General features: G+C 39.8%; 1 protein-coding gene across 1 annotated transcript in view; it reads right to left on the bottom strand.

Moving 5' to 3' along the window:
* Window positions 1-942: 942 nt before the first annotated feature.
* crtam (cytotoxic and regulatory T cell molecule) overlaps window positions 943-12,774 on the bottom strand; it is a 40,830-nt gene continuing 28,998 nt past the window's right edge. Inside the window, exons 11-16 of the mRNA XM_080214745.1 lie at window positions 10,204-10,299; window positions 10,059-10,109; window positions 7,865-7,966; window positions 5,794-5,943; window positions 4,965-5,054; window positions 943-1,359 (exon numbers count right to left, since the gene is read on the bottom strand). Of these exons, the coding sequence (XP_080070871.1) occupies window positions 1,223-1,359; window positions 4,965-5,054; window positions 5,794-5,943; window positions 7,865-7,966; window positions 10,059-10,109; window positions 10,204-10,299 (626 nt within the window). The 3' untranslated portion in view covers window positions 943-1,222. The remainder of the gene's footprint in view (window positions 1,360-4,964; window positions 5,055-5,793; window positions 5,944-7,864; window positions 7,967-10,058; window positions 10,110-10,203; window positions 10,300-12,774) is intronic.

Genomic DNA, 12,774 nt, shown 5'->3' with positions numbered 1-12,774 from the left:
CATTATTGGCCCAATGTTCAATCATGTAAGCTATCTGTTTTTCTCTGAAGCTCACTGGCTCAATAAACATTGTATAATAAAAGGTCACCCGTCCTCATACTCAATATTGATAGCTTCTTTCATCTCAATATTCATGTGCTAGGACTGTTACTTTTATCTCAAATATGCAGAAATTGATGCAGTTCAGAGCAGTGTTTTTTTAAATGTTTGTTCTGGCAACCTAATTCGTAAGCCATGATGTATGTATGCTTTTACCTTCACAAAAGAAACAACACTGAAAGTGGTAAGATATTTGCCCTTTAGCACCACACTTGGGTGCTGTTGTACCAATAGATGGACTCTTCCGCCTCAGTCTCGCTCCACTCCTGTCATGGTTTCTGCTAATGGAAGAGTTTCTCATTTCTGTCAGCTCTGAGTGACTTCTTACAAGAACAAGAGCCATCATCCCAGATGTAGGAGTTCCTTCCACCAGCAGGAGCACTAGGGTAAAGTACCCTACTTTCATCCATTGGTGCCAGTAGTGAAGTACAAATTGTCCAAAAGGTAGATTAAATTATTACGAGCAAAGGGTAGAAGTAATGTGAAGGATCAAATAGCACTGAGATAGACAAAAGATGATCGTGCTTTGTTAGGTAGTTTGCTGGAAGAGCTGCGAGTGGCATTTTGGAAATGAGAGAGATAGGAAGCATTAACTGAAATGTAATGAAGAGGGAGACTGCCAGCATTAAGAAGTGAAAAGTGCATGCATAAACCTGGCGTAGTGATCTAACTCCCCAGTGCGCACCCCCATCAACAAGACTCCTGCCAGAGTCCAGTAAATTATCTGGTGAAGAATCAAGGAAGCTTTCCATTTCCCAACACTATCAATGCAAACAAGGACAAAATAAGTGTGTCTTAAAAAGTTAAAAAAATCTTGTTTTTAATGTGCAAATAGCAATAAATATCAGTGCAACAGTTATGTACAATTAAAACACTTAAACACAGTCACATTTTCACATTTTACAGCTTGGAAATAAAAATTTGATGAAAATGCATTTCTGATTCACATTCAGTCAACTGTAGCAGTATGTTTTTCATAAATTATAATTATTCCCAACATATTTTTCAAAATATTTGCAACAAAGGCAATTATTTTCAAGAATACTTCAAAAAAATACAAAATAAGAGATAAAGCTTTACATTAAAATCTAATGCAAATCTATGTTGTTGTGGTAACAATAACTCATACTGTGCTCTCCTTGTCCAATGTATTTATTTGATCTTCAGTGTTGGTAGTATATTCAGTAATGTTGTTAGTATATTGTTTCCTTTGTTCTTCTGAATGTATTTGAATTGTGTAACGCATACCAAAATTGGGATCTGTTCAGGAGCAAAAACAATGGTTTTAATTTCTAATCTTCGAAACTGAGCACATTGAACAGTAATGACAATTTTAGCACTCATCACTATTATCAAGCATATCTTATTGTATAATTGCAATTTAAACAAATTTAGTGCAAGGACTGTAACACTACATTTTGTGCCTTCTCCTCTATGAATGGTATGCTTTGTCTATATCGTGTGCAAGAAGCAATACTTTTCACTGTATACCGATATATCGAACATAGAACATTACAGTGCAGTACAGGCCCTTCGGCCCTCGATGTTGCGCCGACCAGTGGAACCAATCTAATGACCCTCTAACCTAAACTATTCCAATGTTATCCATATGTCTATCCACTGACCGTTTGAACACCCTTAAAGTTGGCGAGTCCACAACTGCTGCAGGCAGGGCATTTCACACCCTTACTACCCTCTGAATAAAGAACCTACCTCTGACATCCATCCTATAATTACCACCCGTTAATTTAAAGCTATGTCCCCTCGTGTTAGCCATCACCATCCGAGGAAAAAGGCTCTCACTGTCCACCCTATTTAACCCTCTGATCATCTTGTATGCCTCAATTAGGTCACCTCGTAACCTTCTTCTCCAATGAAAATAACCTCAAGTCCCTCAGCCTTTCCTCATAAGACCTTCCCACCATACCAGGCAACATCCTGGTAAACCTCCTCTGCACCCTTTCCAATGCCTCCACATCTTTCTTATAACGTGGCGACCAGAACTGTACGCAGTACTCCAAGTGCGGCCGCACCAGAGTTTTGTGCAGTTGCAACATGACCTCACGGCTCCGAAATTCAATCCCTCTACCAATAAAAGCTAACACACCGTAAGCCTTCTTAACAACCTTATCAACCTAGGTGCCAACTTTCAGGGAGCTATGCACATGTACACTGACAACAATAAATCAAATCAAATCAGTGCATTTACGAATCTACTGAGAATATTAGTACAACAAATTTAGACAAAAGCTACATCTAGGCCTACAAGCTTTTATTTTCTGCTCTTCTGCAAATTTTAATTCATTATCTAATCTTGGTCCCATCACTATCATTGCTGGTGGCTGATTTGTAATCACCTCAGTGTTATGCAACAGCTTAAGATACTGTCTCAAGAAAAAAAAGTAAGAAGTCTCACAACACCAGAAAAAAAAGACAAGTTTGTATCAGCAATGCTAGCAGGTTTCACAAACCAGTTATTAAACTTTACTGAAATATTTTTAGTTCTGAACAGGGGAATAGAATTATAATTAATAGTTAAAAAAATTCAGGTTGAGGTGCATTGTTGTGAAAACGTGATCTGAAATATTATTTAAAGAACTTAGGGAAAGAGGCATTAAATTTTCACTTGTGCTTCAGTGTCATTAGTAAAGATAATTGTAAACGAGAAATTGTATTTGGAAAAACAGCAGTGATAATTTCTGCAAGTTAAAAAGAACTGTGCTGCAAATAAGTAATGGATTATGAACCGAGGAATAATTGTTTTGTGAAGAACATTGATTATTGTAACCAATTCAGTTACACCTTACATATGCTAGCGTTATGAATACTCTTGTAACAATAACTTGTACTGATGAAAAGTAGTTCTTCTGAAATTGTCTATTAGATGCGAGTACCCAGCATACCGAGGCACCAATATCATTTACATTTCACAACATTCATTGCCAAATAATTTTGAAGACTGATTTATTTTAGACTTATTGGATAAAATTCAAGTGGATATTGTTTCCTTTCAGATTTCAAAATGTATAGAAATTGCTCAATCTTAAAGGGATGTTGTAATCTTAGTGTCGTATATGCTAACGTATGGACTATCAGGTCAATTTGAAGATGAAAAGCTATTCATCTGAGACAACCTCTTATCAGTACCTTGCAACCGCCACCACCTCCCCCCCCCAAACCATCTCATTTCTTTTCCCTTCCTTTCTTCCTTTAGTGTCTATTATACCAGCATTAAGTTTATAGAAATTCAGGCCATTCTTTCTTCAATAATATATCAGCGTCAGATATCCAAATTTGTCATCATTAAGACACTGATCCTTGCTTTGCTGTGTTTCTGCATTATAACTCTGTTCAACTTTGGTGAAGTTTCATTCGATGGATCTTGGTTTATCTCCTCTTTGGTAATTTAGAAAAATGTATGAATTTAATAAATCTCATTTGTTTTTCATAAGAACATAAGAACATAAGAAATAGGAGCAGGAGTAGGCCATCTAGCCCTTCGAGCCTGCCCCGCCATTCAATAAGATCATGGCTGATCTGTTGTGGCTCAGTTCCACTTTCCCGCCCTCTCCCCATAACCCTTAATCCCCTCTCTTATCAAGAACCCATCAACCCGCTTCTTAAAAATATTTAGCGAGGCAGCCTCCACCACTTCAACGGGCAGAGAATTCCAGAGATTCACCACCCTTCGAGTGAAGAAGTTCCTCCTCAACTCCGTTCTAAACCGCCTCCCCTTTATCTTGAGGCTGTGCCCCCTAGTCCTACTGTCTTTTTTGAGCGGGAAGAGTCTCTCCACCTCTATCCTATCCATCCCATTCATCATCTTATACGTCTCAATGAGATCTCCCCTCATTCTTCTAAACTCTAACGAGTACAAGCCTAGTTTATTCAGCCTCTCCTCATAGCTCAATCCCCTCAACTCCGGTATCAGCCTAGTAAACCTCCTCTGCACTCCCTCCAGGGCCAAAATATCCTTGCGCAGGTGCGGCGCCCAAAACTGCACACAGTACTCCAGCTGCGGCCTCACCAATGCCCTATACAGCTGCAGCAAGACCTCCCTACTTTTATATTCAATCCCCCTCGCTATGAAGGCCAGCATCCCATTCGCCTTCCTGACCACCTGCTGCACCTGCAAGCTGGGTTTTTGTGACTCATGCACAAGGACCCCGAGGTCCCTCTGCACCGTCGCCTGCTGCAGTTTTTCGCCACGTAAGTAATAGTCCTTCCTACCATTCTTCCTACCAAAGTGGACCACCTCACACTTGCCAACATTAAATTCCATTTGCCATTTCCTGGCCCATTCGCCCAGCCTATCTAGATCCTTCTGCAGACTCTCCACACCCTCCGCACAATTTGCCTTTCCCCCAATCTTGGTGTCATCAGCAAATTTCGACACCCTGCACTCGATTCCCTCCTCCAGATCATCTATATAAATGGTAAATAGCTGAGGCCCCAGCACCGACCCCTGGGGCACCCCACTAGTCACCAACCGCCAATCCGAATAGCACCCATTGACCCCCACTCTCTGCCTCCTATTTGACAACCAATCCTCTATCCACGCTAACACCCTACCCCCAACTCCATGTCCCCTGACCTTCTGCAATAACCTCTTGTGAGGTACCTTGTCAAACGCCTTCTGAAAATCCAGAAAGACCACATCCACCGGCTCTCCTCTATCCACTGCCCTAGACACATCCTCATAGAACTCCAGTAACTACAGTTTTTGAACAATTTCAAAGAATAATGTTTCAAAGTAGAATTGATCATTTGGAGTCAATTCATAATTTTCATAGAATACATTCTATATATTATGTTGCACTTGAAATGCTACCAGTGTGCTCAGGAGATAATCTGCCCCACCTTACCTCGATTATTGTTTTCAGGTCGGACATTTTCTTCATTACTTGATCTGTTTGATTTGTTACTTTCCACTGTTAAATCAGAATCATCTTTTTCTGAAATAAGTGAAAGCAAATTGTAAGCAATGGCAAAGAGTCCAAGGTTCTTTTTATTCAATCTCGCGTCACTCACTATAGAGAGTATATTAACCTATTCTGTGTTCAGAATGCAGGGTCACATTTGAAAAAAAGTAGAGGTGCAACACATCAATTGGCAGCACAGGATCTGGAAATAATCTACTCATATCAATTGCATTGAGCTTTGGCTATGCTAGTGAAACAGCTGGATATCACAGAATCCCTACAATGCAGAAGGATGCCATTTGGCCCATCGAGCCTGCACCGACCACAGTCCCAGCCAGGCCCTGTCCCCATAACCCCATGCATTTATCCAAGCTAGTCCCCCTGCCATTAAGGGACAATTTAGCATGGCCAATCCACTAACCCACACATCTTTGGGTGTGGGAGGAAACTGGAGCACCCAGAGGAAACCTACACAGACACAGGGAGAACGTGCAAATTCCACACAGACAGTGACCCAAACCAGGAATTGAACCTGGGGCTCTGGTGCTGTGAGGCAGCAGTGCTAACCACTGTGCCACTGTGTCGCCCCTGATTAATAGCCTGTCAATCCTCAGTCAAAGCTCACACCTGTGTAATGGCCATCAGGATGAGTGAGGGATTGGAGGCCAACTACAAGTGGAACTGTTTTTCAACAAAGAAGTCAGTATTTATTGTGGAGGTGGGGATAGCTAGAAAATTTTAAAGTTAAAAATTGTATTAAAAATAGACTTACGTTTTCTCCACTTTAAATGCTCCTTCCTGAGCTTTAACACGAACAATTGGAACACAATCAGTAAAGCACAGATCAGGAAAGCTATGAGTATCAGTAGTAGGGCACTACTCTGTTTCATTCGTTGTTTCTGTGCTGTTTCCTTCTTGTCCACTGTAAGGGATAGAAACACCGTTACTAATGATTGCCTACAAGTAAAAAGCTTTTTTTGCTTGGCCTTTATATTACAGACAGTGACAGCAAAAATCCAATAATTCAACACGGGGTTATTTTTATATGTACAGTGTATCTCTCCATGAGCATAATGCAGTGAACTTGCATTCGGGCACCACTTCCATGACTACATGAAATTAAAAAAAAATCAAATTGCTGCAAATTCCAAGAAAATGGTTGCATTGATAACATATTTTAAAATATTTCTCCAGATTTTATTTGCAGGGGAGAAAGTTGGCAGTGAAATTGTCACTGGATTAGTAATCCAGAGACCCAGGGCAATGCTCTGGGAATCAGTGTTCTAATCCCATTGCGGCAGATGGTGAAATTTGAAATTAAAAGGCAAATTGTCAATTGTTCTCAAAACACATCTGGTTCACGAATGTTCCTTTAGGGAAGATAATCTGACATCTTTATCTGGTCTGGCCTACATGTGTTCCCAGATCCATAGCAGCGTAGGGTGGCAAGGTAGCACAGTGGTCAGCACAACTGTCTCAGCTCCAGGGACCCAGGTTCAATTCCCACTTTGGGTCACTGGAGTTGTCACATTGTCTAGTAGGTTTCTTTCAGGTGCTTTGGTTTTCTCCACAACCCAAAGATGTGCAGGTTAGGGGAATTGGCAAGTTAAATTTCCCCTTAGTGTCCTAAAATGTCTAGATTAGATGGATTAGATGTGGTAAATATGTGGGGTTACAGGGATAGGGTGGGGGAGAGCGCCTGGATAAGATATTCTGTCAGAGAGTCAGTGCAGACTCAATGGGCCAAATGGCCTTTTCTGCACTGTTAAGGATTCTGTGCTGTATTCTATGACTCTTAAATGGCTGAGCAAACCACTCAGTTGAAGGACAATTAGGGCAATAAATGCTGGTCTAGCCAGTGGTGCCCACATCCCATGAATCAATGGAAAACAATTGATTTTATTTAGAACCACGCTTGACTAATTAGCCAAATGTTCTTGTACAGATACAGAAAGTGCTGAAGCTAAAGCAGGATACACAACTGATCGATCATCTTTTTTCAAACTCTGTTTGGAAGTTCCTTAACTTTCAATTTTCAGCACTGATCAGGGTCTTTCCTGAGCATTAACCTGTGTTTTAGCAATTTTATCAACATTGAAATTAGTGGAACTGAATATTGGAAGGGCACAAAATAGGTGACCAATATCCTCTGTGCTGTAAGTAACTTTGCTATTTCCATTAAAACTAAAAATATTGGTGACAGAATATGAATTGTTAATGCTAGACAAGATTCCCTTAGTTTTCCTTCCCTGACTCTTTAAGACGACTTTCTCCATTGGGAAAGGTAGCAAATTCTTGTTCTCATAAAGTGATCAGTATGTGAAATGAAATTCTAGGTAAGGTAAGGGTGGCAAATTAAAAAGTGCTTTTATATTCATCAGGGTAGATTTGTTATTTTTACCATCTCATTAAGTCAGGCAATACCATGTTGGGCATGGTATTTTTGGCACTCCAGTAAACCCAATGGAAAAGCAGCTTAAGCTGCAGTTGTATACTATTATGAGAAGATTAGTTCTGAGGGATGAGTTACAATGTTCTGAAAGGTTTTCCCTGCACAAATATATCCAGTGATCTTGTGAGTCTTTGCCTAGCGGACTGCTGATATGCTATTCCACTTTTTATGCCATCAATCCAGACAAGTGCCACACTCAACGTTACTTGACTGTACTACTGGGACTTAAAACTTTCCAAAATGGTATTCACATCTGCTGTTATAGACACTGAGCTTTTCCACTTATCATTCATTACAATTAATAGTTATCTCTTGACAATAGTCTTACAGTGTGTTTTTGTTTCACACCAATGATTGTGAATTTAGAAATTAGTTTTTCAAACTGACTTACTGATTTGATTGTTTTCGTATTTTACTGTGGAAGTTGAATTTTCTTGATGTAATGATGAAGTGTTAGTTAAACTCCAGGCAGTTGTAGAGTTTATGATCTCTTCTAAACAATAAATGCAGAATTATATTTTCATTATCATGCAGAACAAAGTAAAATAATTATTGATTAATGGATACTTAAAATGAATACAATATATTGTTCTAAATAAACAGTGTTCAAGTTATGCTGAATCATGGCCTGGTGTCCAAGATTAAATCGTGTCCCTTCATGGAACATTTTACATAAGATGCAAAGTGTTTAATTTTCTGTGTGTTTGTAGTTACAGTCCATGCTAGTTAATTTAAAGTAATTTTTGCTTATCATTTTTGCTAATCTGTTATGTTGTGGCTGTTATGACATCATGAAGAGATTTCCGACTTTGTTAGGAAAACAATGGCAGTGATCTTACTTCCGCCTCACCAGCTGATAGGCGGGGTGAGCCGGTAGGATTGTGAGAGAGCCGAGAAATCGGGTTCGTGCCCGATTTCTCATCTCTCGTAACCTTATCAGTACTGGATATTTGGTGAGATATTTCAGTACTTAATTGTGGATTTAGATATTGCAAGTGAGCCTAGGATGCAATCATATGGTCCCCATCAATGGGTATCAGATGTGATGCCCTCACCAGGTCATTGAGAGTCCCTGGAAGCCCAGGGAGGGGGTGCCCCTTAGGCATTGCCAGCCTGGCACTGCCCACCAGGCACCCTGACACTCAATCTAGCATACTGGCAGTGCTCACCAGGCAATGCCAAGGGGGCAGGCTCATCGGGGGAGAAAGCTCTGCAACAGTTATTGCACGGGGACATGCTGCATGTCATGCAACAGAGATCGTTGGGGGAATGCACATTCTGCAACCGATGATCATCTGGTCCGTGCGCAGGGAGGGTGGGGACTTGCTGCAGAACCTTGTATTAGCAGAGGGAGGGAAGCAGATGACCCGTGTGTGGAGTGGCAATCAGTCCAGGGAGGTGGGGGGAGCCCTTGGCGGGGGCTGGAGGGGGTGCAGAATCCGCCACGAGGGCTAACTATAGCTGAAGGAGGCAGTGAATGACAGTTCTCCATGTTCACAGACATAGAGATCTGAACATGCACAATGGTGCTCTCTGCTGCTATCCTCCAGCTTTCTGCAAGTTTAGGCCCTGTTCTCCCCCAGCTTGCGAAAAACAGATTTGGCTTCATTTTTTTGACAGTGAGGCAAGATTCCATCTTAAACTCGCCCAAAACCACAGCACGATTCTCTCCTGTCTTCACTCTTAGCAAAATAGTACACATCCTATCCAGATCAGATGACTTTAAATATTAGCAGCCTCTCCAATACATCCTTTTTATTTTTATTTCACCCACCATTCTTAAAACCTCCCTATTTACAGTAGCCTCATCAATGTCTTCTTCCTTGGTAACATCGATGCAAGGTTCTCATTTTGTATTGCAGAAACCAAGTCACAGTAGGAGAATTGTGCCCAATTCTGAGTAGCACACTTTAAGCAGAATGTGAAGGCTTCGGAGAGGATACAAAAGAGATTTGCTAGGTAGATTCCAACAATGAAAGATTAAAGTTACTTTTGCAGCTTTGTTAAGAGCAGAGAAGGCTAGATGTGCTTACAAACAAGAAGGATTTTAGTAGAGTAAATAAGAAAAAGTGATTGAACAGTTGATAACTGGGCAACAGATTTAAGGTGATTGATAGGTGATAAAATTTTTTTTAATGCAGTGAGTGGTTATGATTTAAAAAGCTTTCCCTGATAGGGTGACAGATAAAGATTCAATGGTAGATACCTAAAGGGGATTGCATACATATTTAACCAGAAAAAAGATGATGTGATATGGAGAAAGAGCAGAGAATGGGACTGACTGAGTTGTCTCTGAAAGAGTTGGCATAAAGTTACTGGACTAATTGGCCTCCTGCAATACATTATGAAAGAGCAGAAAATTGGGAGGCACATCAGGAATAATATTGAGATTTAGAGTGGTAGTAATCCATATAAAACATATTTAGGAGGAAGACACATCATTCTCATCCATCTGAATTGATTGCTGACGCATTGTTCGAAGTGTAGAAGTAGATTTTAAAGATATAGTGACCCATTTTGAAAACTGTGTTCTCGTTAGTGACGTTTATGAATATTGTGGAAATATACTCGTAATAAAAACATACCCTTTGTCTCTGCGTTGTTTTCAGTTGAATTGTGGGGATTGCTGTAAGTTGCTGAAAAAATGAGAAAATTGAATTAAAATATCACAGCCATGAGAATTGTACATTCTAAAAGAAAATAAGTTTGTTTTATTAACAGCTAACTTACAAGTGAAGGAGTCTGCTTTACTCTGGGAGGTGTTTTGTTGAATCTCTGTGATAGATAACTCTGTGCTGGCTGTTGAGTTTACATTTGTTTTGCTTTCTGCAAGTGGGAAAAAAAAAATCAGAGATCAACCAAAAAAGAAGTGGCAAATGTTTTAAACAAATCATTTCGTTTCTTAAATAAACTTATAAAAATGTTAGTTTGGGTCAGTTGGTAGCAATTACATTCAGGAATTAAAAGTTGTGGGTTCGGAATGAGATTTTAACTCATAATATTAGCTGACATTTCAGTGTTGTACTGAGTGTGTTTTGTGTTGTCAAATGTGCCATCGTTTGGATTTTAAACCAAAGTTCCATCCTTTCAGATGAACTTAAAAGGCCTTATTGCACTTTTCCAAAGAAGATCAAGGACTTATAGTGTCCTAACATTAATCCTTCAGCTGACACCATTTAAAGCACAAAAACAAAATACTGCAGATGGCTGAAAATATGAAATAAAAACAGAAAATACTGGAAAAGCTCAGCATGTGTGACAGAATCTGTGGAGAGTGAAATGAACATTTTGAATCCATGTAACTTCTTCAGAGCTTAAAGCAAAATATTTGCAATTAATTTTATTCTGCTTTTCGGATCTTGCTTATCACAAATTAGCCGAGCATTATCTGTGTAAAAGCAGCAACTACACTTATAAAAGTAATTAATTGGCTGGGGAATGTTTTGAAATGTCTTGGAGATACATAAGGTGCTATATCAATACAATCTTTTGCCTAGGATGATACTTTAATGCAATGCTGAAGGCTCTGCATTGCTGAAACTATGGGCCTTTAGGCCAAATAGTTGCCTGTTCTGGAAGCTCAGGTGAGTGCTAAGATCTCATTAGCCCTTTCAAGGCAAAGCAAAGAATCTTCTCAGCATCCCTTTCTCAATCAACAGCATCAAAAGACCAGATTTACTGAGAGTTTGTCATACTAATATTTATGAATCATCCTTATGAAAATTGGCTGTCTTATGTGTCAATGTAATAACAGTTGTCACATTTAAGTGGTAAGTGATTTAAAATGCTAAGCAGAAATGTAAGTATTGTTATTTAATACTATTGAACTGTTTTTCTGCTTGTTGCAGCTACAGTGGCAGTACTGTGAAAAGAGGCAGTCCCTAATATTGCTATCTGGAACACTTCATGAATTTTTTATCACTCTGACAAAAGAGACAATGCACTGAACATACAGTACGTAAATACAATATTGCATAACAGCCACAACTAAACCCAAAACACCACTATTATCATGTAAGAAATGGACTTTTTTCCAACCAAAAACTTCAACTTCAAAACCAATAAATTCCTATGTTAAAGAAAAATGTCTGGAGATATTTTAAAATGGAGAACAGAAAATTCTTACTTTTCTCACTAAGTTAGCCACTTAAAATTGCTAAATTATAGTTTTGACAGGTACAATTTCTTTTGGGCCATTATAGGGAAAAAAGCAGGAATTCTGCTATATTAAACAAGTAACATCGCTCCTTGAGTCTTACATTTTCTATTGACATATAGGTCATTGTAATGTGGGCATTATTTAATACGCATGTTGCGCATAATGCGATAAGTACCAGTATCTGATCTGTTTTCCATTTGCAAGTGCCAAAGAACTCCAGCTTAGATATGACGTATACTTTTAGACAGGACTAGAAACATGGTAACTATTACAGTCGGCAGATGGTATTCTATAATATTAGCATTTCAAATGTCACAACTGTTATGCCATTTCTAGGGACACCAGTATAGTGCATATGTTACAGGATTATTAATCCAGAAACCTGGGCTAATGAACTGCATGATGTGGAGATGCTGGCATTGGACTGGGGTAAACACAGTAAGAAGTCTTACAACACCAGGTTAAAGTCCAACAGGTTTATTTGGTAGCAAAAGCCACTAGCTTTTGGAACGCTTTTCCTTCATCAGGTAAGTGGGAATTCTGTTCACAAACAGGGCAAATAAAGACATAAACTTAATTCCCAAAATAATGGTTGGAATGCAAGTCTTTACAGGTAATCAAGTCTTAAAGGTACAGACAATATGAGTGGAGAGAGCGTTAAGCACAGGTTAAAGAGATGTGTATTGTGTCCACATAGGACAGTTAGTGAGATTTTGCAAGCCCAGGCAAGTCGTGGGGATACAGATAGTGTGACATGGACCCAAGATCTTGGTTGAGGCCGTCCTCATGTGCAGAACTTGGCTATCAGTCTCTGCTCAGCGACTTTGTGTTGTCGAGTGTCATGAAGGCCGCCTTGGACGTCCTTTCCTGCAGTGTATCAGATAGGCAACGTTGGCTGAGCTACAACACCTTTTCTAGAGCCTTCAACATGTCATTGATGAAGACGAACATCTCGCCAAGGCCATTCCCACACCCCCACTTCTTGCCTTCAAACAACTGCACAATCTCAATCAGACCATTGTCCGCAGCAAACCACCCAGCCTTCAGGAGAACAGTGACCACAACACCACACAACCCTGCCACAGCAACCTAGCAAGACGTGCTGGATCATCGACCCAGGTGCCACTGTCTCACGTAAGAAC

This window comes from Carcharhinus amblyrhynchos, chromosome 29 (genome assembly GCF_965287045.1).
Source record: "Carcharhinus amblyrhynchos chromosome 29, sCarAmb.v2.hapA, whole genome shotgun sequence".
NCBI lineage: Eukaryota > Metazoa > Chordata > Chondrichthyes > Carcharhiniformes > Carcharhinidae > Carcharhinus > Carcharhinus amblyrhynchos.
This window is presented reverse-complemented; position numbering and strand designations above follow the sequence as displayed.